Below are 27,836 nucleotides of genomic sequence, written 5' to 3' on the forward strand. Positions count from 1 at the left end.
TAAAAATACACTGTAAATCATGAGTTAATGATTAATTAAAGCAGGCAACTGGAAGTTGAAGTGCATATATTTGACCAATTGTGGTAATTAACAAATGAATTCATACTATTAGTTAATAAAATATCATATATTCATATATTACTTAATCTATTAATCGTATAGACTCTTTATTAGTTGCTGATGCAGTAATCATTAATTAATGATTTAGTTATTCATGAGTCATCAAACTCATGATTATCTGTGCATCAGTTAAGTATGAATTAATGCATGTTAGTGCACCCGTATTGTAAAGTGTTACCATTTCATGCAGTTGGCATTAACAAATGGACAAATGTAAATGTGTAAATACAGGAGGAGCTCTGACATCACTGTAGTTCAGAGAGATTCAGAGAAAGTGAAACTAACTTGATCAACAACAATATGAACACCTGAAGCGATCAACCTCTTTAAACAACAGAATATTTATTGAGCCGTTCAAAGAGTCTTGTGGACACATCTGATACTCACAGGTAAGAGATAGAAATATAAAAGAGATTGAGCTGAACAAGTTCCTAATGGAAGTGATCTGGTTTAGTATAGTTTGTCGAATAAGTTGAAGACAAAAAGGGGCTGTTTGCATAAACTGCTAAGACTAGTCTTACAAGTAAGGCAGATGTTTTTTCTTCAAGACCATGCAAAACTTTTTAAAGACAGTTACATAAAAACATAGATTGTTCTAATTTGATGTTAAAAAGTAAGACCAAATACCCCTAACTAACTGCTGGTTGGTCATACTATTTCTTAAGACACATCATTAACTAATGGCTATGTTTATGCAACTGTTACAGGCCCCATGGATTAAGTACGTTAAATACAACTACTTTAGTTGTTTATGCACTGAAATGGTATCAGGATCACATTAAAAATATGTCAGTTGATAATAATAAAAAAAAAAACAACCCAGTAAGCAAATATATAGACAAACCTGCTGAACCTGCTACACATTTGGGTGTGTCAGACAAATTATGAAGCGTGAAAAAACATGAAGTGTGACTGCGTGAATGCAGACGCTTGACAAGATAAAATAAGAATTAAACCTACCTCAGATTATTTGAAGACATTTTTGTCTGATAAGATTTCATAAAGATGTTAATATTGTTTGTTTCCAATTAATATAAACAGCAACATGTTCAGGTTTTCATGAGTGCAATCACCGTTTTAAAAGGGACTTTTCTCTTAAATCTCATTTTAAATAAAATTAGATATCACCTGGCCATACAAAATATATTTTTTTCAACTTTTCCTTTAATATAAACAGCAGTTCCAATTTAAGATTATTCTGTTGCTGTTTTCTTCCTTTTATTTGAAAAGGCATAAAGAGCAAAAGAACAATGACAGAATCTTCCCCAATATCACCAAAAAAACGAGAAAGGACAGGGAGTATTGATGATCCTCCATGTGAGAAAAATCCTGAAGTTCTGTGTGACTTTTGTGAGGAAAGAAAGCTGGAAGCCCTGAAGTCGTGTCTGGTGTGTCAGAGCTCTTACTGTGAAACTCACCTGGAGCCTCATTTGAGAGTGGCAGGTTTAAAGAAACACAAACTGATCAATCCTGTGACGAATCTGGAGGACTATATATGTCAGAAACATGTGAGACCTCTGGAGCTGTTCTGTAGAGATGATCAGACAATCGTGTGTCTGTCCTGCACTGACGGAGATCACAAGAACCACAACACTGTTCCTATAGAAGAAGAGATTGACAAGAAGGTAGAAGTTAACAGTTTTTAAAGGGCTCATATCATGAGGAGTCACTTTTTATATTCATAATTAAATCAGTTTTGAAAACATATTGTGTGTTGTTCTCTGTCTATAGACTAAACTGATAATAAAACTGCAAGAAGTGCAGCAGATGATCCAGGAGAGAAACAAGAAGATTCATGATGTCAAACACTCATCAGAAGTCAGAAAAGTGAGTTCAAAATAATTTAGTATTTATTGTATTTAATTTAGTTGGGGTCCTACAAGAGTTCTGGGGCTGCATTCACAAAATATCTTACTAAAAGCAGCTCCTAACTTGCAGATTTAGGATAAACTGGGATGTGTCAGTTACATTTACAATTTCACAACATTTTAGCACTACAACTAGCTCCTAAATCTGTGACTCCTAAAGCCAAATCACAAACAGTCGTAAAATGGTTGTTGCCAGTAATCTGCTTTAGTAATCCAGCCAAAGCCACTGTACACCATTGAGGCAACAGAGCCTTGGGTGCTGAACCTCTCCCTTTATAAATGCAATAAACATTTTGATTTATAGATTTTAATCTCTGATTACATAACATAAAGGTTTATTTATGTACAGGCAAACAATGTTCCCTCTCATTTTTTTTCTTGCTGAGCAAAATTTTTCTCTGTTGAGCGCACATTTTGGCCACTTGAGCAAAAACACTCTTTATATCAGACCTGTACAGTGTACGTAAACATGCAAAAAAAAAAAAAAAAAAAAAAAGGTTTTATCATGCAACTGTAACTTTTAACTTTAATGTGCCATTTCTATTTTATTTGATCCTTGATGTAACTTAGTGATATATTAAATCATATTTTTGAAAACAAGCAGTTCAGTCACTAAATTAAGCACATTTTAGGTTACTTGAGATTTTTTCACATTGTTGTGTTAACTGTACCAGTCTTTACCAAGAAATTCTATTAAAAATAATTTAAAAATCTCCAGCAGGACAGTTATTCTTTCTAATAATATGAGCAGTTACACTGATGGTTTAGGACAACCATAATGTGTTTTTGTACCGTAAATTATTAGCAACAGACAGTGTTAAACCATCAAAATTATTTTTGTTTATTGCTTATGAATTTCCCGGATTTTCTACAGGTGCTGGTCATATAATAAGAATATCGTGAAAAAGTTCATTTTTTTTATTGTAAATTATTTTAAAAAATGAAACTTTCATTTATACTAGATTCCCTACATGTAAAGTAAAACATTTCAAAAGTTTTTTTTTTTTTAATTTGTTGATTAGAGCGTACAGCTAATGAAAGTCCAAAATCCAGTATCTCAAAATATTAGAATATTTACATTTGAGTTTCATTAAATGACCATCTGTACAGTATAAATTCCGGGTATCTCTTGTTCTTTGAAACCACACTAATGGGGAAGACTGCTGACTTGGCAATGGTCCAGGAGACAATCATTGACACCCTCCACAAAGAGAGTAAGTAACAGATGGTCATTACTAAATGGGGTGGCTGTTTACAGAGTGATGTATCAAAGCATATTAAATGCAAAGTTGACTAGAAGGAAGAAATTGGGTAGGCAAAGGTGCACAAGCAACAGGGATGACCACAAGCTTGAGAATACTGTCAAGTAAAGCCAATTCAAACACTTGGGAGAGCTTCACAATGAGTAGAATGAAGCCGGAGTCAGCGCATCAAGAGTCACCACACTCAGACATCTTCAGGAAAAGGACTACCAGGCCACTTCTGAAACAGAAACAACGTCAGAAGCAACTTACCTGGGCTAAGGAGAAAAAGAACTGGACAGTGAACAGTGGTCGAAAGTCCTCTTTTCAGATAAAAGTAAATTTTGCATTTCATGTTGAAATCATGGTCCCAGAGTCTGAAGGAAGACTGGAGAGGCACAGAATCCAAGCTGCTTGAAGTCTAGTGTGAAGTTTCTTAAGTTAGTAATGATGGGGCCGTGACATCTGCTGGTGTTGGTCCATTGTGTTTTATCAAGTGCAAAGTCAAGTCAAGTCAAATTTATTTATATAGCGCTTTTACAATTGGTAATTGTTTCAAAGCAGCTTTACATATTAGAAGCACAGAAAAAAGGGAAGTGGTTAAAAATAAGCTGTACAAACAAGCGTGGTAATATGTAACATATACAAGATGGTGCTACATTAAGCCAATGTCGGCTGACTCCCAGGGGTGGAAAAAAAAAACCCCTAGGAGAAAAACCCAGCGTGCTAACACTGGGAAAAAAGTCCTAGGAGGGAAAAAACCCCTTGGAAGATATATATAATATATGTAAATGGATATGGAGATCAAAATCTGAATTATACATTTTTATTATAGAGATTAAAAATAGATTATATATAAATATATGTAAGCGGATACGGGGATTAAAAATCTGAATTATAGATGCAGCCAGAACTGGATCTGTAGGCCCATTGTCTCCTGGGCTACGTTGTAGTCAGGTCCAGACACAGGTTCTCCATCTGATCTGGATACGGCCTGGATCCAGCACCTGGAAAACCTCAGGATAAGCAGAGAGACAGATATTAGCGTAGATGCCATTCTTATTCTGATGTACAGGTATATCTAGTGTTATAGGAAATGTTCTCGGTTCCGGCCGACCTAATTATTGCAGCGTAACAATCCTTTAACGGATTTGAAAAATGTTAATGTATTGATAATGTGTTATGTGTATGCAAGAGCAAAGAGATGTGTTTTTAGTCTAGATTTAAACTGACAGAGTGTGTCTGCTTCCCGAACAATGCTAGGAAGATTGTTCCAGAGTTTAGGTGCTAAATAGGAAAAGGATCTGCCGCCTTCAGTTGATTTTGATATTCTGGGTATTATCAACTGGCCTGAATTCTGAGATCGCAATAAACGTGAAGGACTATAATGCATTAAGAGCTCACTTAGGTACTGGGGAGCTAAACCATTTAGAGCTTTATAAGTAAGTAGCAAGATTTTAAAATCTATACGATGTTTAATAGGGAGCCAATGTAATGTTGACAGAACTGGGCTAATATGGTCAATGCAGCCATCTTCCAGGAGATTTTGGAGCACTTTATGCTTCCATCTGCTGACAAGCTTTATGGAGATGCTGATTTCCTTTTCCAGCAGGACTTTAGCATCTGCCCACAGTGCAAAAACCACTTCCAAGTGGTTTGCTGACCATGATATTACTGTGCTTTATTGGCCAGCCAACATGCCTGACCCCTGAATCTATGGGATATTTTCAAGAGAAAGATGAGAAACAGTCGATCCAACAATATACAGATGATCTGAAGGCTCAATAGTGCCTCAGCAGTGCCACAGGCTGATCACTTCCAAGCCACACTTCACTGCTGTTGTAATTTGTGCTAGAGCAAGTCATTTGCTGTAATATGTGCTGCCGACCAAGTATTGAGTGCACAAATGAACATACTTTAAAGAACTTGAACTTTTCTGTTCTGAAAATACATTTTTTGATTGATCTTAGGAAATATTCCAATATTTTGAGATACTGGATTTTGGACTTTCATGAGCTGTACGCTCTAATCATCAAAATTAAAAAACAAAAAACAAAAAAACTTTTGAAATGTTTTACTTTACATGTAGGGAATCTAGAATATATGAAAGTTTCATTTTTAAAAATAATTTACAATAAAAAAAATGAACTTTTTCACAATATTCTAATTATATGACCAGCACCTGTATACCAGGAAGTTTCAAGATTTTTAGTGGCAAGGAGCCATAAACAATCACCTTGAGATCAATTTTTTATTAGGCTTACATTATAATATAATATAATAAAATATAATATAATCCTGAAGGATTTAAACTGATATACAGTATTTTATCAGATGAAATGCTTCAATTTGTTTTAATATAATATGAAAACAAACTGAAGCATTTAAACAGATCTGACAGCTAAATATTAATAGAAAAGTAAACGTTAACTCTTTTATAGTTATCTAAACATTCCACACCACCACCACACACAATAATCTATTTAAACTGAGGTATATAGGCTAACTGATGTATTTTGAGTTTGCAAGCCACACCTGTAGTGTGGTGTCAATGTCTCAGAGTTTTGTTAGCATTCTGTGGCCATCATCCATTATTTCCGCCACTTTTCATTAAAATATGACGTTTTATTTCACACTTCTTTTCGTTTCGCGTTGCCTCCCGTATTGAGATATTCAGTCCGCAAACATGACAGTATTCTTACTGCGACTGTTTTGGCTCAGGGCCAGCCAACTCACACGCGCTCAGCCGTTCTCTTTCTATGAAACCTGTAAACCGCATTAACCGGTTCTAACTCTCTTTAGTCTATAGCGAAAATAACTCTATAGCGGTTGACCAGAGCACTGCAATTATTTCTCATTTAAAGGTGCCCTCGAATGAAAAATGTAATTTATCTTGGCATAGTCAAATAACAAGAGTTCAGTACATGGAAATGACATACAGTGAGTCTCAAACACCATTGTTTCCTCCTCCTTCTTATATAAATTATGTTTCATTAACGTAGTTCAGGAGGAACAAGTCAAATAACCTACCCAATCATTACGTCATCTTAATGATTACGTCATCTCAACCAGCTGTCAACAATCTGTAATCAACGTATCTACCCAATCAGCATGAGTTCAGGCCTGTATATAATCACAGTCAAAACTCACCCAAAGATCCTCGACAGTTTCCAGAATAGGTTCGCCTAAAATGTCGGAAATCGAACTCTTCCCGTCCGATGATGAGTCTCTATATTCACAGACTCTTTCGCCGAACCGCGCCATCCCAAGGAGCAGCCATGCGCCGCCAGGTGCCGTCGCTGAGTCTCCGACTCCATTGCGCGGCCGTCAGCCTATCCGCTCCACTATCCGTAGTCCAAGGCGGCTAGACCAGCCCTCTCCTCCACCGGTGAGACACACACCTTCTTCCTCATCGTCATCATCATCATCATCATCATCCTCCTACTCTATGGCTCAACCAACCATTCCTGCAATCGAGAAATGGACAGTGCTGGGATTAAGGCAAGCTCTGATCAGCGCGGATGTCCATTTCTCGAGACGGATGAATAAACCCGAGTTATATAAATTATATTCAAGCCTGCAGTCAACTTGCGCTCCCTTTAAACCCCTTTCTCCCTCTAAGAAAACGACTTCAAGCAGCAAAGGTAAAAAACCACGTACCTCTCAAACTCAGTCTTCCTCTACAGCAAGACCAGTTCAACGCCGATCGTCTGGTAAGGGCAGCGGGCCTTCAGCGAGCCTGGGCCGAGCCCCAGATTCCGCCGCTGCTACGCCGCACCCTCCTCCTTCTACTCAGCCTCTTTCCGCGGGTTTCTCCAGCACCGCCCCCCGTACGGAATTACCCGCCTCTACCAGTGGTTGTCTTCCCCCTAGCGTGAGGCTGCCTCCGCTAGCGGGGCAGGCTCAACCTGTACTGCTCACTGTCTCGAATTCTCCTCAACGTTCGTGGCCTGCGGCTCCTGACGTGAGGTTGCCTCCGCAAGAATCGCAAGCCCGAACAACTTTTCCTTCTCCTTCCCCTCTCGCTAACACTTTTCCCCAGCTGTGGCCTACAGCAGCCCCTAGCGTGAGGATGCCTCCGTTAGCGGCACAGGCCCAGCCGCTTTATTCTTTACCTCAACCTTCTCTCTCCTTCCCCGTCGCTTCCCAAGGTCCAGGTGCCATCTCAAGCGCGAGGCTGCCTCCGTTTTCAGTGTCGGCCCCGGATTTTCTCCCTCAAAACATTCTCCCTCAAGCAAAATCACAATTTTCTTTGTTCACAGCTACACCGATGCCCATTCCTCCAAACGCCATCGCTTTGGAACCGCCCCCTGTCGCCGGCAATATCAGAGCGCAGATTCTATCAGGTGCAGACATCGATCTATCATCACTCCTTTCCCTGCTTCCCCCACCTGATTCTAATCGCCAGATTAATTGTGGTGACTTTTCAGTCACTTTAAAAAATCCAAATAATTCCTCATCCCGAATCCTTTCATTTTCTGAATTTTGCATCGCATTCAGTAGATTCACCGAAATCATTTGTGCTGTTTTCCCCCATAGGAGACGCGAGCTGAATGACTATCTCGCGATAGTGGCAGAGCTCGCGTTATCCTATGGGGGATCTCATTTTTACACTTACCACAAGCTGTTTTCAGCAAAATGCGCCGTTCGTATCGCTCAGTGGAATCAGTGCCCCTACTGGGGCGCGCTGGACACTGATCTCCACAATAAAATCTTCCTGGGCGTTCGAAATATTTCCTGCGCAGTCTGTAGGTCGCTCGCCCATTCCACCATGACTTGTCCCCAAGTAAATCCGTCAATTCCTCCTATTCCAGTCCCCAACCAAGAGAAATCAACGAGTTACGTTCCACGGCCAGCTACAAACTCCGACTCATTCGGAAGAGGCGCAGCTTTTTCCTCCAGACGTCAGGTCTGCAACCACTTCAATACAGGCGGCTGCCTAAGAAATCGCTGTCGTTTTTTGCATATTTGCAATTACTGCGGCGGCGCCCACGCCCGCACTGTATGCCCTGTACAAAAATCTACCAATAAAAATTCCAAAAATTACTTGTCGACTCCTGTGAATATTTTACGTCTGTCATCTGAATTGTCTCAGCACCCCGATCCCGAATTTACCAAATATTTGCTGTCTGGTCTCGAACATGGTTTTGAACCAGGTCTAGAAAGCATTCCCTCACAAAATATGATTTGTGATAATCTTCAATCTGCTCTTACAGAACCCGACACAGTGGACGAATTGATCAATAAGGAAGTTAATTCTGGCTTCATGATCGGACCTTTTGATATTCCTCCTTTCGAACACTTTCGCATCAGCCCTATTGGAGTGGCTACAAGGAAATTCTCCGGTAAAAAACGTTTAATAATCGACCTCTCAGCCCCGCACAATTCTCCGTCTCCAAGCATAAACAGCCTCATTCCACTCGAAGAATTTTCTCTTCAGTACCATGATATTGACCAAGCAATACTGTTAATCAAAAACGCCGGTCGTGGTTCTTGGCTCGCCAAAGTCGACATTACTTCAGCATTTAAAGTGATGCCCATCCACCCAGACTCCTGGCATTTATTTGGCGTCCGTTGGCATGAAAAATATTACTTCGCCGTCCGCCTAACCTTCGGCTGCAAAAGCAGCCCCAAGATTTTTGACATGCTGTCAGAAGCAATTTGCTGGATTCTTTCCAACAACTACGCAATTCCTTACCTTATTCACCTGCTCGACGACTTCTTAATAATTTCGCCTCCTGATGCCATCCCAGCAGCGCATCTCACTACAGTCCAAAAGGTTTTTTCCGAGCTGGGAGTTCCGATCGCCCAGGACAAAACCAGTGGCCCAGCCACGTCCATCGAATTCCTGGGCATCAGTCTGGACACCGTCAAATTCCAGGCCTCTCTACCGAAAGAGAAAATCGACAGAATAATTCTGGTCTCTTCCACGTTGCTAGACAGCCCAAGTTGCTCAAAGCGCGAACTTCTGTCTCTGCTCGGCCACCTAAACTTCGCTATGCGTATAATCCCGCAAGGCCGCCCTTTCATCTCGCATCTTCTCTCTCTCGCATCCTCCGTCGCTGCGTTAGAAGACCAAATCTCCCTAACTAATCCATGCCGTGACGAACTAAAATTATGGATAACCTTCCTTAAACAGTGGAACGGATTATCTTTTTTCTATAATACGTTGGTGTCCCTTCCAATCGATATTCAGCTCTACACCGACGCAGCTCCCTCCATTGGCTTTGGGGGATTTTATCAAGGCCGTTGGTTCGCATCTACTTGGCCACCTCAGCTCTTAGATGCGACGCATTTCCCAGCCTCTTCAGCGTTGTTTGAACTTTATCCTCTCGTCGTCGCAGCTTTTCTATGGGGGAAAGAATGGTCCACAAACAACATAATCGTCTACTGCGACAATGAAGCAACGGTGCATTGCATTAATAAAACCCGCTCGCATGCACCAGCTATGATGCCACTCCTAAGACGCCTTATTTGGATAGCAGCTTGCGATCAATTTATCATAACAGCTAAGCACGTACCCGGGTCAAAAAATGAAATTGCTGACTCTCTCTCACGCTTTGCTTTCCAGAAATTCAGACAGCTGGCTCCAGAAGCGGACCCCAACCCGACGCCAGTACCTCACTATTCAGAATTAATCTTCCCATAAACCACTCTATGAGACCACTGCTTGACGCTTCTCTCAATTCGATCTTTGAAGCTTTTTCCCCACGAACCCTCCAATCATATTTAACAGCTTGGAGATGTTTTAAAACTTTTCATCTAATTTTTAACTTGCCGTTCCCAGATTTCTCTCTGCTCACCATTACGTCTTTCATCTCTTACCTCAACACAGCCAAGAGCCTCCAGGTTGGTTCCATTAAAGGCTATTTAAGTGGAATCCAGTTTTTTCACAAATTAATTTTCGGCTCACCCTCCTGTGAAATAACAAACTCGCAGACATCACTGCTTATTAAAGGCATCCAAAAAACCCATCCTACCCGCCCAGATGTTAGACAACCTCTAACATTAGACTTACTCACCAGATGTATCCGTACTCTCCGTCTAGGATACCATTCTATTAACACCGCTCGCACTTTGGATGCCATGTTCATTTTGGCTTTTTTCGGTTTCCTCAGATGCTCTGAACTCGCCATTACCTCCAATTTTAATCCTAAAATCCACCCCACCATTTCAGATCTATGCTTGTTAGACAATGAAACCTTCTCCTACTTTATCAAACAGAGTAAAACTGACCAGACCAAAAAAGGCCATTTCATTTACATCTTCAACCTCCAATCACCTATACAACCATACCAAACTCTCCAGTCCTACCTCCATTTCAAGAATTCACAAACCAAATCCCCTTCAGATCCACTCTTTACAGATGATTCAAACCACCCAGTCACACGTTTTTGGTTTCAAAAACATCTCAAATTGATCTTGATCCAATCTGGCATCCCAGCGGAACACTTTTCAAGCCACTCTTTTCGCATAGGAGCGGCGACCACAGCTGCCCAAAAAGGTCTCTCCCAGCAACAGATCCAAGCTCTCGGTCGTTGGTCATCCGAAGCCTTCAAAAGCTACATCAGATCTAACCGCTTCCACATCAAAAAAGCACACCAAACCCTCATCAGTTAAACCAACTCGCTAAAACCTTCTCGTGGGGCTTACCCATCCGATCGCAGTGAGTATTGAACTCCCGTCGGATGCCGCAAGAGCCCCAATCTAAAATTTCTAAACGTCCACCCACCATCAGCAGGGGTTAACCGTCCGATCGCAGTGAGTATTGAACTCCCGTCGGATGCTGCAAGAGCCCCAATCTAAAAATTTCTAAACGTCCACCCACCATCAGCAGGGGTTAACCGTCCGATCGCAGTGAGTATTGAACTCCCGTCGGATGCCGCAAGAGCCCCAATCTAAAATTTCTAAACGTCCACCCACCATCAGCAGGGGTTAACCGTCCGATCGCAGTGAGTATTGAACTCCCGTCGGATGCCGCAAGAGCCCCAATCTAAAATTTCTAAACGTCCACCCACCATCAGCAGGGGTTAACCGTCCGATCGCAGTGAGTATTGAACTCCCGTCGGATGCCGCAAGAGCCCCAATCTAAAATTTCTAAACGTCCACCCACCGTCAGCAGGGGTTAACCGTCCGATCGCAGTGAGTATTGAACTCCCGTCGGATGCTGCAAGAGCCCCAATCCAAAATTTCTAAACGTCCACCCACCATCAGCAGGGGTTAACCGTCCGATCGCAGTGAGTATTGAACTCCCGTCGGATGCCGCAAGAGCCCCAATCTAAAATTTCTAAACGTCCACCCACCATCAGCAGGGGTTAACCGTCCGATCGCAGTGAGTATTGAACTCCCGTCAGATAGAACCTTCTCGATCACGCAGACAGCTTTCTCCTTGCAAACATCAGCCTTATTTCTATTTTTTTTTTTTGGGGGGGGGTCACAGTTTCAGTTTTCGGCTGCTGTCCGTAGTTAACTCTCGCTTTTTGGGGGGTACTCTGTGTTCGGGCCGATTACCGAGCTCGGAGCCCTCTCCCCGGACAGCACGCCAAATACGTTTACCAATTTATTTACCTGACTTATTTGTAAGTGTGAACTCGTGAAATTATGTTTCATTAACGTAGTTCAGGAGGAACAAGTCAAATAACCTACCCAATCATTACGTCATCTTAATGATTACGTCATCTCAACCAGCTGTCAACAATCTGTAATCAACGTATCTACCCAATCAGCATGAGTTCAGGCCTGTATATAATCACAGTCAAAACTCACCCAAAGATCCTCGACAGTTTCCAGAATCCCTCCACCACCCCGTCTCCTCACACTCTCTGGGTTACTTCATATAATCTAAAAGGGGGGGGGGGTACTCTGTGTTCGGGCCGATTACCGAGCTCGGAGCCCTCTCCCCGGACAGCACGCCAAATACGTTTACCAATTTATTTACCTGACTTATTTGTAAGTGTGAACTCGTGAAATCTCATTTGTTTAAACGACCTCCGAAGAACAGGCGAATCTCAACATAACACTGACTGTTACGTAACAGTACGCCCCCAATATTTGCATATGCCAGCCCATGTTCCCAACATTATGAAAGGCATTAGACAAGGGCAGCCAGTTAACATCTGGATCTGTGTACAGGTGAATCAACCGACTAGGTAAGCAAGCAAGGACAATAGCGAAAAATGGCAGATGGAGCAATAATAACTGACATGATCCATGATAACATGATATTTTTAGTGATATTTGTAAATTGTCTTTCTAAATGTTTCATTAGCATGTTGCTAATGTACTATTAAATGTGGTTAAAGTTACCATCGTTTCTTACTGTATTCACGGAGACAAGAGCCGTCGCTATTTTCATTTTTAAACACTTGCAGTCTGTATAATGCATAAACACAACTTCATTCTTTATAAATCTCTCCAACAGTGTAGCATTAGCCGTTAGCCACGGAGCACAGCCTCAAATCAATTCAGAATCAAATGTAAACAATATAACAGTATACAATACTCACATAATCCGACGCATGCATGCCGCATGCATGACGAACACTTTGTAAAGATCATCATCGGCATCAGCAGTGTGCGGCTGCGCGCGCAGCTTAGAGGGAACATTGCAGGCAAAATGCATTGAATGATGGAGAATAAAACATTGTGGTCAGGTTAAAAATAATGTCCTATCATCTGAGCTGACAGCCTTATGGGTTTCCTGAAGACATTCAAACTGATTACATGTTTTGCGGTGCCACTTTTATCGCATTGGCCATGATTGGCTAAGTTGCTACACGTGCCTCAGACACCGGGATCCTGCATCCCCATTGCGTCAGCTGATGCGGCGTTGAGTTCCCTCGAAAGGGAACTTCTTGTTTATTTGGAATACTGACACGGCTGTGATTACCTGATCACTTAGTAAAGTAATAGCATGCCTTAACAAGTGCAAACAGCGCAGGATGAAGTTTATTACTTTGGTTGAGGGATTTTGAAAATCGCTTAAACACACTTGGCTACTTAAGGCTAAGCAGTAGTAACACTGATTCATCTCATAGCAAACACCACTAATCATTAGTTGACTATCCTGGTTGAACAGAAAAACAAAGAGAAGGAGAAAGCAGCCCATGCTGAGCTCTTCACTGATCTCATCCGCTCCATTGAGAAAGGTGAGACTGACCTGCTGGAGAGGACGGAGGAGCAGCAGAAAGCAGCAGAGAAACAGGAGAAAGAGTTTGTTGAATTCCTGGGTCAGGAGATCACTGAGCTAAAAATAAAAAACACTGAGCTGAAGCAGAAGATCACTGAGCTACAGACGAGAAACACTGAGCAGGAGCAGGTCTCACAGACTGAAGATCAGCACCTCCTCCTACAGGTCAGTCAACATCTCTCTGATCAATGATAATGCAGTATATGACACCAGGCATAAAGACTGACTAAAGGGGCTTTCACACAGGACGCGGTATGCGCTGCGCTCGCCGCTGGGTTCAGCACATCCCATCAGATACAAAGCGATTTGCGCTACGCTGGCCAGAGCAAAGTTGTTGTTTCACCTTTCAGTCAGCAGAAAAGTATATGTCCAGTGCTAAGAAGTGAGTGATAGCAATAGCCCTGCTTGTAAGAAGAAGAAAGAGAGCAGCTCTTGACAGTGTCTGTGGTGTCTCCATGACAGTTTTTCTCACGATGTCTCTATACGACCAGCAAACTTGTATTGTATAGCTCTGGAAATTCCAACACAGTAAATAGCTGTTCATCCATTTTGCTTTCCGATTGTTTGGATGCCCCGTTGCTATTGGTCGCGCGGCTAATCACAGTCACAGAGCGCAGTGGCAAAAGTTGAACTATTTTGAACTTTGACAGCTGCGTGTGCGCTTTGGTCGACGCAGTAACACACCGTCTTCGCGCGGCACAAGCCATTGAAATAAATGGGTTTCATAGCGCAGCGCATACCGCGTCCTGTGTGAAAGGGCCTTAAAACGAAGCACAAGCTCTCTTCATGTTGCAGTTAAACAAATCAGTTGCCATGCCAACTATCTATTGTAAACAAAAGCTCGCACTGCTTGCCCCGCCTCCAAGGTCTTCTGATTCGCTCAATGTTTTGGAAGTGCATTGATGAGCGGCGCTGTGTGTAAAAGTCAAGCGGCAACCTCCCCCAGTTTCTCGTGAAGCCAATACGGAAGTAACTTAAACTGCGATTCATCGACTGGCCGCTAGGGACAGGCTGCAAAAGGGAGCAGAATCTCATTGACCATCATGTTAAAATAGCCAAGTTTACAGCAGAAAAAAACATGTTTACACTCTGGTTCACATTGTGTTTTGGTCTATACTGCTAATTTTGTCCTTCATGACAACTCTGAGGGGGGTGAATTTTTTTATAACTCATCCGTTTAAATTATATTAAGCCTTAAAGTTCTGCATAATTAAGGGCGTGGTCACTTGAGTGACAGGTGGATTGGCACTGCTGTCTGTGAGCCGTCATGTTACCTCAGCTAATTCCAGCCGCTGAATTTGGCATCTCAGCCGTATTTGTGCCTTTTTTCTGGATTATTTTATACAATATATGGCTTGCTGCATACTCGAGACAGATGTCAGTCTGTGTACATGTGCTTGCATGTGGAACACACGTTGTTGGATCGTCGTGGCATTGGCTAAAAGTTTTGTTCCTGAGATTTACTACAATGACAATACCAGGAGGATATACAACTCCGACAGCACTGCTTGGATATAACTAAAACTGCTGCACTATTTTGAAAAATTATACTTTGGACACGTGCTCATTAGTTTGAGAGAACATTATACAGATGTAGCAAATTAGCTCAAAATAAATATGAATAATTAATCATAACTAGTTATAATTAATTATTAATATTTTAATCAGTTAATAAAATTAACTTAATGTAATAAAATTAATATTACAATCAATTAACCTGTTGTTCAATGAACACACAGTGTTAATTGTTTATTAATTCTAAGAAATGTTAATTTCCAGGTTACGGGAAATAACAATCTTATTCTACTAAAAGCCTGTAGTCAGGACCGACATGAATAGGGACTCCCGTATATGAGCGCAAAACACAGACAACCTTACGTGTGACATGAACAAGACTTTATTAACTAGACTAAACACTTAAACTACTCTAACATTCACACACATACATGCATACAGTTTACCAAGAGAGAGAGGGCTAAAGCAGAGTACAGGAAGCAAGAGGTTACAGCATTGTTTGACATTCAGCATTCATCAACAGCCTTGAGCAAACCATCAGTTTAGTTTTAACAGGCCCTTCTTTCAAAGGGGTAAGGATACTCAATGTATCCGATAATGAGACTAAGTTTGATACTTGCATGTCTCTCCAAGTTGAATTAAAACTGTCCTGATGCAATTTGTGGAGGCTCCCGTTGAATCTTTGCTGATGTTGTCTTGATGAAAGAGAACCAGTTGGATTAAGAGGATCTTTGGTGAATGGAAGGTCTAGGCCGAGGCCTGGCACAAGCTTGGGGTTCCTTAGAAGCTTCTAGCTTCTTAAAGCGTCATCTTGACGTCAGCATTTGTCAGTAAAAAAAGGAAGAAGAGGAGGAAGAGCAGGAAGCGAGAGGTTTTATCTTGTGATCCATGAATATAAGGGGTGGAGACGTCACACCCTCTTAAGGTGTCTGAGCCAATAAGGAGTTGCCCCCTCGGAGGGAAGTTTTACGAGTCTTTGTTCTGTAGCAAGATATTAGCATAAGACACTGGATTGGATGTTTGAGAGAAGAACCCTCTAGATTCTTATAATACTAATGTGTCACAGAGTTAGTAACATGTAACATAAATTACCAAATAGGAAATGAAAGTTGGAGTCCGTAGATACCAAGCATGCTGCCAATGTGATCTCAGTTAACTATACATTTGCAACTATGGAACATTAATACCAAAATAGTTCAAAAGAGAGAATTAATACATAGAATAAAGCCTATAAAAGGAAAGTCATGAGATGGGAAACTTGGATACATGTTTATACATTTCCCAAGTGGTTATATAGAGAATACGTAGGATTAAGAGAGTTTATTTGTCCTTCTCAGGAAGGATGAGTCACTAGTCTCTACAGCATTCTTATGGATCATAAAAGTACCATATAACTGTAACAGGACACCTAGTTGTGCCTGTGTGCTAGCTACACTTGGGATGTTGGTTGCAGTTTTAGGGGGATGAGTTCAGAGAACTTTGATAGTGAGAGTGAGTTTATGGGTAATTCATTAAATACCATGAATAATTGTGTGGCTGATTGGTCCAGACGCTACACAGATATCTGGTACCTATATATGTACGTATAGAGTTTTACATTATAAACGATGTTTTATGTTTTGAAATGGACATTTTACCCAAGTGCAACGGATTGGATTCATCTCGCGATTTCTATTTCATTAAAGGTATGAAGTCCCAGTTGATTTTTTTGTGTTATTTGCACACCCCACACAAATGAATTAGCCTACTGGTGTTAGAGCATCTATAATGTTATCTTAAAAATCACTGTAGATTGACAGTAAACCTTTAGTACTTTCTAATGATATTGTTATCTTTATTAATATTTTAGATAGTGTCTAAGATAGATAGCTAGGGCGGGCGTGGTTTCAGCAACAAGTCGCATGGGCTCCAACTACATCCCGCCTCTTTGCCCATTTTCAGTTATCCGGGAGTGACGTGCGGTGACGCGCTGCTAAGATGGCCGCGGCCTCATTTTTGCGTCAAAACTGCTGTTCAGAACTCTATGGGTGACGTCACGGACACTACGTCCATATTTTTTACAGTCTATGGTAAAAGTTCACATTTTTTAACTTGACACGCCATCATAAAAACGTGGCATGTGCAAGTCCGTCTTGTGCATCTTTACATAAAAACAATGAAAAAGTAGCGCATTGGAATGGAAAAAAACATGTACTGTGTGAATGGCCATATCCATTCATCCATCCACTCCATATTTAAAACTTTACTAACTATAATAACTAGCTTCCAACAGAAGGACGTATGCATCGATTTACGATGGAAGAGTAAACTCTGACCTGACACATGACATTATGACGAACGCGGAAGTGCAGAGGATAGAGCAAAACAAAACATCAGTCATGAATTAGAAGTCTAAAATTATAAGTTTTAAAGAGAAATGTTAGAGTATTTCAATATAAGGGAAGAGGAGCTTAAGCTTGTTGCCCAGCCCTGTTTGTTTGAACCGCGAGAAGCGTCATCTACCATTTACCGGAATCTTGAAATGACAACACATGACTTTATATTTGGAGCTGTTTACGTCCTTGGACTGGGAATTGTGCGTTCCCATGGCACCACTATCAATGCCTATGAATCTACAGCGGTCAGGTGGTACAGCGGCCACGTGGTACATCTGGGAGCTTTCAGAAAACTCCCAGCTTACAAGCTGTAATTACGAGCTCTACGAGGATGTGAACGCTTTTTACAAGCTAGAATCTCAGAACTACAGGAATTACGAGGCTGTGTAAATGCACCTTTATGCTACTCTTACATCCCACATCATACACTCGTCACGGGTTACTCTTGCGGTACAAGTCGACTTCCGTGTACGGTTGTCTTTCAGAAGCTAGTTATTATAGTTAATAAAGTTTTAAATATGGATTTTTTGTTCTTACACAAATGCATGGCTTTGCTTCAGAAGGCCTCTATTAACCCCCTGCCTTGTGGAGATCTTTTATAATGGATGGATGCACTTTTTTTGGGCTTCAAATTTTGGGCTGCCATTCACTGCCATTATAAAGCTTGGATAAGCCAGGACACTTTCTAATGTAACTCTGATTGAATTTGTCTAAAAGAAGAATGTCATATACACCTAGGATGGCTTGAGGGTGAGTAAATCATGGGAAAATTTTCATTTTTGGGTGAACTATCTCTTTAATGATCTTATTAAGATCCATGTATTTTTCTAGAGATTTTCTCCAATAAATGTTTATGGTCAGTGAATCAAACTAAAATAATATTTTGTATTTAATATATAAAAATTAGGCTGTTAGGCGTATTTACATTTTGTTGAATGAAAAATTTGTTACAGAGCTGTTAAGATGTTTATTGGCCATATTCTGTTGTTTGGAATTCTTGGATAGCTATATTAATGATTGAATGAACGTAAATTCTGCAATTGTAAGAAGTGTAATAATATGGCTTCTGCCTACCCCTTTTTAGTCTCTGTGGGTGGTTTTGTTAAATTATTTAGATGATTTATACATATAGAGGCAATTCTGTTTTTGAGGTTACTGACCAAAATACACTAAATAAATATGAATAGAAGTTATATACAATTTTGGTTTACAAAGAGCCCATTTTTTATATTTTTTCCTGATAAAATTACTAACTGTACTATATAGGCTATTGCCCTTGAATGCTTTAATTTTTTTTTACATAATATGTATAGACCCTATATTTAATCTTTATTTCTAAGATATTTATTATTTATGCCAGTGGTTCCTAAACTTTTAAGAGTGGCATACCCCCTGAGGGGTTTACCATCCTTCTGCATTCCCCCTCACTTCCAAGTACACTGCAGTCATGCCTTTTCCATTAAAGGACAATATTTGCCCCCCAAATGTTATAGTTATGAATAACTTTATAAAATAAACAACGTTTTAAATAATAAAAAAAAAGTTTAATAGAGAAATATGCAATGATTGTAAAAATGAATTGATACTTTTAAATATTAAACTAAAACCGTCAGTAGGTGGCGGTAAGAGTGACTGGTGAGACATCATGTTCATTCATTCATTCATTCATTCAGTAAAGAAGCAACTAGCTGTATTTCTGAACGAATCATTATTGACTCATGATTACGCTAAATGATGTTTTATTAACAAAGTTTGGGAGGAGCAAGTTCAGATAATTAACCTTATTAGCACAGGTGGAGAGCATTCAGTTAATCAACTCAACCGATTTCAAGAGGTATAAATTCAGCAGACTTAAGGCTGGTTCACACTGTGCGATTTTGGCCACGATTTGGTCGTCTAAGACAAATTTGGCAAATCCTAAAAGATTCCTATAATCCTAGCCTAAAATCTGTTGTCTTTGATCGCTAGTTTGACATGTTCACCGACAGCGGATTAATGACCGCTGCGATCAAATTTTACCTCTGACGAAATTCTGGCAGTGTCAGAAGATTTGGTGCACAGTCCTCCAGTGTGACTTCTCGACGAACGTCAAATTGTCTTCGTTTTTCAAGACAAGCCTTGATCAAAATTAATGATAGAGATGTCATTGTTAGCCACCATTTCAGTCCCGTGTGTAACGCAGCTCACTGTCATCGAATGTGTATGTTTTGATGATGTAAATCTCTGGACAAGTTTTCAAGCGCGCGTCTGTTTTTAACACGTCTTGACTATTTATATTTAACGCCACGCCCTAACTGCTACATGTCCATGCAGAACATGTTTTGCAGAAAACAGCATAAGTGCTGTTTTCTGCAAGAGCAGTGCCACAAGAGTGGTAAGAAATGGCATATTAGAAACAATGTGCAGAGTTTGATTGCCCTCCACCAAGTCTAAGCCTAAGGGGCTGGGGGAATAAAAGCAACAGCAGTCTGGCACAGAGAAACATGTGAATGACACTGAGGTCAATTTTGAAGTGGGCACAGGCTGCAGTGTCTCTATTATGTCTAATGCAGAATATGCCAAATTATGGAGGGTAGGCAAAGTCCCCGAGTTGAAAAATTGTTCTCTTAACCTGAAAACCTACATGAAGGAGTCAGTAAAGACACTGGGGGCAACAGATGTGATTGTGTAGCATGGTAATCAGGTTAGAGAGCTGCCTGTGGTGATCATGTCCACTGAAGGACCAAATCTTCTGGGACAGGGATGGATTAAAGAGCTAGATATGCTGGAGATCTATGAATCAAGTAAACACAGAAACTATGACACTTCAGGAGGTGTTGACCAGACATGAAGCTGTGTTCAATGAGAGCTTAGGAACATGGACAGGTCCCCCAGTGAAAATGCGGTGCCAATGTACTATAAGCCCAGGACTGTAATTTATGCTTTAAAACAAAAATTGTGGAAGTGGAGTTACTCCATGACAAAATTTTGGAACCTGTCAAATTTTCAGAGTGGGCGGCACCAATTGTACCCTTCTTTAAACCAAGTAATTCAGTGAGGATTTGTGGAGATTACAGGCTTACCATTATTCTGGCATCCAAGATAGAACAGTATCTGATTCCCAAACTTTTGGCTAAAAAGGGAAAAATGTGCATTCATGCAGCAAGAGGCAGAGTTTTTGGGCCACTGAGTTGACTCGTCTTCGTCCACTAACGAACAAGGTGGAAGCTCTTCAAAAAGCACCAGTTCCCCGAAATGTCACAGAATTGAAAGTATCTCTGGGGATGCTTAACTACTACCACAGGTTCCTGCCGACTGGATTCCTGGGTTCATTGCCTAAGTGACGGGCCCTCTCTCATACCAGGTCATGTTTGGAGGTGGCAAAACAGTCCGTAGACATGTGGATCAAATTCTCTTTTTGGAGGTGGACAGTTTAGAGTCAAGAGAGAATGTGTGTGGGGGTGTTTCCTTGGACAATTTACCTGTATGCACTAACAGTGATGCAAAAAAAATAAACACAACCTGATTGTTGTTCGAGGGGCAAGTTGTCAGTCATGTTTGCAATTGTGTGAATATTTGGGAACAACTGCGTTCTTCCTCGTTATGAACTCACACAGTGTATGTTTTCGCATATCAAAGAAAGTAAATTGATCTCAATCCACTCTGTGCCTGTATTTGTCTCTTTATGTGAGTAAGTGCTAAATCCCCACTTTTACAAAGGTGCACCGCCAAGAATGGCAGTAATGTATCACGAATTGCTAAGGCAGCAATACTCAGCACACTCAGCACAATACTAAGGCAGCAATACTCAGTCTGTCATATATATGTTGCTTGCGTGGATGCAGTCAGTTTTCACCGAAACAGATGAGGTCATTTGGATGTCATGTATTTATGGCATTTTGCCAGTTAGAAATACATGCTCGGTTTTAATACTATTTTAAGGTAGAGTAGAATTAAATGAACAGCAAAACTCCACTTTGGGAACCACTGATTTAGGATATCAGTATAGTATCTTTATTCCATTAATTTATTTTATATCTTTAACATAAAAACAACTCAAAACACTTTTTATTTTATTTTCTAAACTGACCCATCATTTCAGAAAATAGTACAACAGCAACTGTCGACCATAAATGCCTCTGAATTGCGGACTGTCGTGGTGCAGTGCAGGTGAAAGTATGAACAAGCTTAACACTCCCCATGCTGAAGGATTTCTCCTCTCTCCTGCAGCAGATTTACTCATCCCTGCGCAGCTCTGGAAACACCAGGAACTGGTCTGAGATCAGTGTGAAGACTGTTGAGAGTCTGGAGACTCCGTGGACAGTTCTGACTCAACTGAAGGACACTCTAGATGAGAAACTCACTCCAACTGGTATGTCACACACATACATTGATTTAAAAAAAAAAAACATTTTTGAATGAAAATGAAATTTTCATAAAATTTCAAAAATTAACATAAAAATAAGTATAAAAAAGCATTTCCATGGCACCACTATCAATGCCTAATGAATCTACAGGGATCAGGTGGTATAGCGGCCACGTGGTACATCTGGGAGCTTTCAGAAAACTCCCAGCTTACAAGCTGTAATTTCGAGCTCTACGAGGACGTGAACGCTTTTTACAAGCTAGAATCTCGTAACTACAGGAATTATGAGGCTGCGTGAACGCACTTTTAGTTCCCGCTACTCATCAGTCTCAATGAACACTAATTAGCCATCACAGCTGTTCATCATCATGTATATCAGTTCCTGCTTGTTTTCAGTTCAGTGTCTGGTCTCGTACTTACTGTGTCATGTGTGTGTTGCTAGCTGTTCCTGAATTATTGTCATTAAACTTCATATTGGAATTACCCTTAATCGGTTTGCCAGCGACCACGCGTCTCAGAAGACTGGACCTATTATGGCTTAGGCAAGGAAATTTGCGTCCTGAGCCACGATTTTTTGTTGTTTTCGAAAGAGTTTTTTCGCCTTGCACTCACCTGCCCCTACAACGACGAGACCCTGAAGATGTTATTCTGAATCGGGGCGAACTTTCACCATCCTTTTGACCTCCCAGACACCAGGATTAAACTGGAGAGAACCCATCATCAGGTGTCTGGAGAGCGTCAATCTCTGGTCCAGAACACAGCCGGACCCAGAGCCCATTCCACCACCTGTGACCACGGAAGGATCACGTGATCCACCTGCAGATGGAGAGCTACTACCTGATGTTCTGTTATGGCACGAGAACACACCTCGCAAGAGGGGGGTGTTCTTCGTCTGTTTGCCAGTGACCACATGTTACAATAATATAAATTCTATTTTTTTTTTTTTTAAGTTTTTTTTCATAACTTAGAATCATTGGCTCTTTGATTCATACCTATATATGCATGGCTGGTGGCTAATCTTCACTGATTTTACATTCCATCAGAGTGTGAAGGCTGAATTAGCAGAGCGATAGCACAGCTGTACATAAAATATTGCAATGCACACAACATCATGGGAGATATATCAGAGATCAAAAGAGGACCAATTGTTGGTGCATGTCTCGACTGTGACCAGGACAGCAAGTCTCAAGTCTTGCAAACCATATAAGTAAACAATTTTATTATGCATTTTCTGTGTAATGTAGCCTACTGCTCCGAGACACGAATGGTTGAGGATCCAAACGCTAGTGATGTATGACCCTGAAGCTTCAATGTGCGTATCACGCATGCGACACAAATGTTTTCTAGTGAAGCCCCGTATCGGGGTGTGTATTGGTTTCCCAGAGTCATGTGATCGACGACAAATGAAGCCTCACTTTCTGTCCAATCACATGCGCGTTTCGCTTTGCGTATTGGATAGTTTGAACCCCCAGATCTTACTTTATGAGTAGGTTTTCATTCAGACTTATTCAATTACATTTTTAAATACCCAGTCATACAAGTAATATAATGAATAGGCCTATAAATTATTTCAGGAAAATAAAATATTTGCCATATGCAATTGACCCTTCGCAAAGACCCGCCCCCCTTAGTTACTGTTGCTTTATCCGTCAAGGGTCAATTTATTCGGCGAAAGGTCAATTAATATGTGTTTGTTTATTCTTCTGTTACATCATATATTGATATTCATACTGGCATTATATGCCACAGTTTAATGGGTAAATTAATTTATCACGGAGATAAACAACACACACACGCGCGCACTATTAGGCTTTTATTTGAGGACGTAACATGAAACTGTGTGGTGGCTGCTTCGTCTGACGAAGCTTCTTTCACAGGGTTTTGGCTGCTTTATTTTTTACTAAACACCAGATGGCGCTGTTTTCGTCACTCAAAGCTTTGAATCTTTTCCCATCACTACCAAACGCAGTTTACTGAAGAAGGTAATAATACAAAACAAGGCAGGCCACACAGGCAAAGAGCAATCCAGAACACGGGGCAGAAATACACCAAGACACGCGAAAACAAGATGCAAAGAACTGGAGAAACGTTCAGAAATGCAGAGTTACACGTGCAATATTACTTCACAGGAAAAAGATGAGTGAATCAGGTAATGACAAGATAACAAGGGGGCGTGGTCTAATGAGTGTCCATGGTAATAAACAAGTGAGCAGAATGGCAGGGAAACATGGTGAAAAAACAACAATAAAGACAGGGAACGTGAAAGTCTGTAAATGCCTGTTTTATATGGATACTGTTTTCAAAACACTCAGGTGATAAGTTTTTCTTTGCAATGACATTAACCAATCATAACAGTGTTTACTGACAAGCCTTAAAGGAGATGTCAAAAAACCTTATTAACTTCAGAAGTGAACCTTTGAAGGAACATTTTAAAATAAGTTTTAAATGGGGTCATGTCACAACGTTTTTGTCTAAAATTCTACACATACATCATGTCAAAGATCTGATGATGTTTTATTGTCATTAGACTCTACAGATCTGAAGAGGATGCAGCAGTATGAAGGTACAGTGTGTGTCTGAACTACACTAGATTACATTCATATACTCACAGCTTCATCACTGACCTACAAGATGATTAAACACTGATTAAATATTTTAAAAAATCATAGCTGGGACCGTATTATCACTCACTGTCAAATAGATCACTCCAGACTAACGCAAGTTTTTGTTTATGGGTGAAGATCCTTTTTATTCTCAAGTTGTGATTCATATTCTCTGTTTTCTCAGTGGATGTGACTCTGGATCCTGATACAGCTCATCTTGCTCTCATTCTGTCTGATGATGGAAAACGAGTGAGAGATGGAGACATTGAGCAGAAACTCCCAGACAAACCAGAGAGATTTAATCCATGTCCCTGCGTCCTGGGAAAGGAGGGATTCTCCTCAGGGAGATTTTATTTTGAGGTGCAAGTGAGGGGAAAGACTGAATGGGATTTAGGAGTGGCCAGAGAATCCATTAGCAGGAAGGGAAAGATCACAGTGAGACCCAGTGATGGATTCTGGACTGTGATTCTGAGAAATGGGAATGAATATAAAGCTGCTGCTGGTCCCCCTGTCTCTCTGTGTCTGAGAGTGAAGCCGCAGTGGGTCGGTGTGTTTGTGGATTATGAGGAGGGTCTGGTCTCCTTTTATGATGTTGAGTCCAGCTCTCATATCTACTCTTTCACTGGTCAGTCTTTCACTGGGAAACTCTATCCATATTTTAGCCCAGGCCCTAATGATGGATGTAATAACTCGACTCCACTGATCATCACACCTGTCACATGATTTTCATTAGGGATGTGCCCGAAGCCGAATACCATGTTTGGAAAGGAAATAATGTATGGAGCCCCTAAAGGGAATAATTATGAAATGGGAGGAAAAAATATATTTCAATGCTTTCTCTGGCAATTATATAATTGGGTAATTATAATATATAGGCCTATAATTTGCCAGCATCAGGGAGCTGCTATTGATATGCAGAGTATGGACATCACGTTTCAATGCACTCTGCATTTTACTTTCACTTTAGAGATTTGCGATCACACGTATTGTGTGTATAGTAGTGAGTGTCAGTATTACTTAACACACATTTCACAAGAAATCTGTACTATAAGGTAACAGGCTCCTGCGTTTTTCACTCCTGGTCTGAAGAGGCATGCTAGAGACTGTGGTCATTGCGTATGAAGGTAAATCAGTAGCAAAACTCGAGAGGTTGCTGATTTGAATGTGAGAACTTGTCATATTAATATGTATTTGTAAATTGAAATTTACACTCACAGCCCTGATGTGAAAAGCTGAATGTTTCGATTTGCAAACACAGACAACAATCAAAACACCCGTGTTACGAAGTTGAAGTTGCAGACTAATAGTTACAAATGTGTAAAATGGCATTCACATAAACAAAATGACAGACACAAGTGTGTGAGACATATTTACTTTTACACTTTACTTCAGTTTCGCTGTACAACTTCAAGTCGACGCTTGCAACCTCTCAGATCTGGCAGTACAAGTTAAATGTCCTGTTTGTCATGATGACGTCCCCGCCAAAGGATGTAGTCCCTTTTGGAAATTTGTTGGAACCACCATTTTTAAGACACAATAAAGGTTTAAAAAATCACAAGCGGGTTATAATTGGTGTGTTTTATGTCACAGATCAAAACGTGAAAATATTTAGAGGCTTTGTTAACCACAGACCTTATTTCAGGCGATTTAGCAAAAACCCATTCAAAAAACCCATAGACTTTAGAACGATGGAACCGGAAGTCCTAAAATACTAACTCGCTTCTGGGTTTTGCCAACAAAAACACGTCATCCCTGAAAAACTCTATTCCGTTGTTTTATCCATTAAGCACAATAAAAGCCTGACGATGCTAAATGTGTTTATTTCAATAATATAATACACATATTAAAGTTTGGTGGCAATAAATGAAATGGATCAACAAAAACAATCATTATAATAATACTAATAATGCGTAGCCTACTGAGTTGTTTGAGGCAAGTAAATTGTGCTGCTATTTTATTGTAGCCTAAATACTGTTTATATGACAGAACATATGATGATGTAATATAGGCTACAGGCTTATATATTTAAAATGTTTAGTAAATAGACTTGAACTTCCATATAGTAGGCTAATGGTGAAAGCAAAGTGAAGCATTCACATGACTGGAAACAATGTGGCTTTGTTTTTCATTAATCACATTTCTCTGAAAACAATACTGAAAACAATTTACGACAACATAAAAAAAAAAAAAAAAATCACAAAGCATCTATCTACACAAAACATTAGTGCGGTGGGGAACAGGAAAGAGGAGGGGGGACAATCGTGCTCGGGCTCGGTTCAAGGCAACTGTGCCTAGTGTGAGTACACCCTCAATTTACAAATACAAATATTAATACGACAAGTTCTCCCATTCAAATCAGCAACCTCTTGGGTTTTGCTACTGATTTACCTTCATAGTATACAATTATTTCTTCATTGATCCACTTGCATTGGCTACAAACGCTGTGATTACATTTATTTTATTTATTTATTTTTTTTTTTAAATGAGGCTGGTTTCAACTTGGCCAAAAGACGGAGATGTGGAAGGAATGTGATTGGGACGATAGCCACAGTGGATGTCCCGGGCCAGAGGGGTGCCAACATTGCAATGTGCGCAGTAATATCCACTGCTGGACTGCTGTTACACAAACCTCTAATTGGGCCATACAACACTGAGCGTCTCCTTGCATTCCTGCGTGACCTCTATGGAAGGGTCGTGATAGGAGAGGAAAGGGATGCAGTGAGCAGAAATCTACCAACATTTATAATTGTATGGGATAATGGTATTTCATCACTTCTGTGCTGTCACCAAGTGGTTTGCAGCCCATCCCAGGATGGGATAGTGCTCCTTTTCCTCCCACCGTACTCTCCATTCCTCAACCCCATAGAGTAATGGTTTAGGACCACCATCCACATGATGAAATATCCCTCCTGGATGCGATGAATGCTGGATGCCTGAACATATCAGCAGAAGATTGCCAGGGATGGATCAGGCATGCCAGAAGATTTTTAGGTGTATTGTCCTAGATGACTTAAGATGTGATGTGAATGAGAACCTGTGGCCATATACAGAAATCAGAGTAGATTAGCTTTCTTACTGTATCTGTATCGGTGGATGGTGTGTAAACATGGTCTTGTATTTTGGAATTACTCAGTGCTGAAAAAAAATATTGAAGTGTACTGCATCATGTCTGATTCATTTCAGTAACATATATTGCTGTGAATTCTAAACAGTAGAGAGGTGTCCTTGTTTTTCAGAATAAAGCATTGTAAAATACCTGTTGTCAGTGTATTTTTTAGGTAATTGTTTTATGAGTGATAAAGTGTGTTTGTTGGCTGACAACCTTTGCTAGTGTTATGAAAGAATGAGTTGATTTGGTATTTGGTAGTGTTGTGGAAATTTTAATTTTTCATATGCTTTAACCTGTATTCTTGTGAAATATGATGCTTATGGAACATGATATGATGCTGGCTTCATTGGTAATGTTTAACATAGTGTTAACATAGATGCTAGAAATAGAAAGAGCAAGATATGGTATGGGGACATGCAAGATGTATGTTAAAAACATGTCTGTGCTAACAATGTGGGAAAGTTACAGCCA

General features: G+C 40.4%; 1 protein-coding gene across 3 annotated transcripts; it reads left to right on the forward strand.

Moving 5' to 3' along the window:
* The first annotated feature begins 355 nt into the window (after nucleotides 1–355).
* LOC125276135 (E3 ubiquitin-protein ligase TRIM39-like) lies at nucleotides 356–27,836 on the forward strand. Of its 3 annotated transcripts, none has more exons than XM_048203623.1 (7): nucleotides 356–509; nucleotides 1,351–1,745; nucleotides 1,852–1,947; nucleotides 13,308–13,583; nucleotides 21,521–21,659; nucleotides 24,181–24,216; nucleotides 24,441–27,836. In XM_048203623.1, the coding sequence occupies exons 2-7, from the start codon at nucleotides 1,371–1,373 to the stop codon at nucleotides 24,977–24,979; spliced, it is 1,461 nt and encodes a 486-aa protein (XP_048059580.1). In that variant the 5' UTR covers nucleotides 356–509; nucleotides 1,351–1,370; the 3' UTR covers nucleotides 24,980–27,836. The 3 variants fall into 3 exon arrangements, with proteins under 3 accessions (XP_048059580.1, XP_048059579.1, XP_048059581.1); XM_048203622.1 differs by having other exon boundaries at nucleotides 357–509; nucleotides 21,518–21,659; XM_048203624.1 differs by lacking the exon at nucleotides 13,308–13,583 and having other exon boundaries at nucleotides 359–509; nucleotides 21,518–21,659.

The sequence above is a fragment of the Megalobrama amblycephala genome, linkage group LG9 (genome assembly GCF_018812025.1).
Source record: "Megalobrama amblycephala isolate DHTTF-2021 linkage group LG9, ASM1881202v1, whole genome shotgun sequence".
In the NCBI taxonomy this organism is placed as follows: domain Eukaryota; kingdom Metazoa; phylum Chordata; class Actinopteri; order Cypriniformes; family Xenocyprididae; genus Megalobrama; species Megalobrama amblycephala.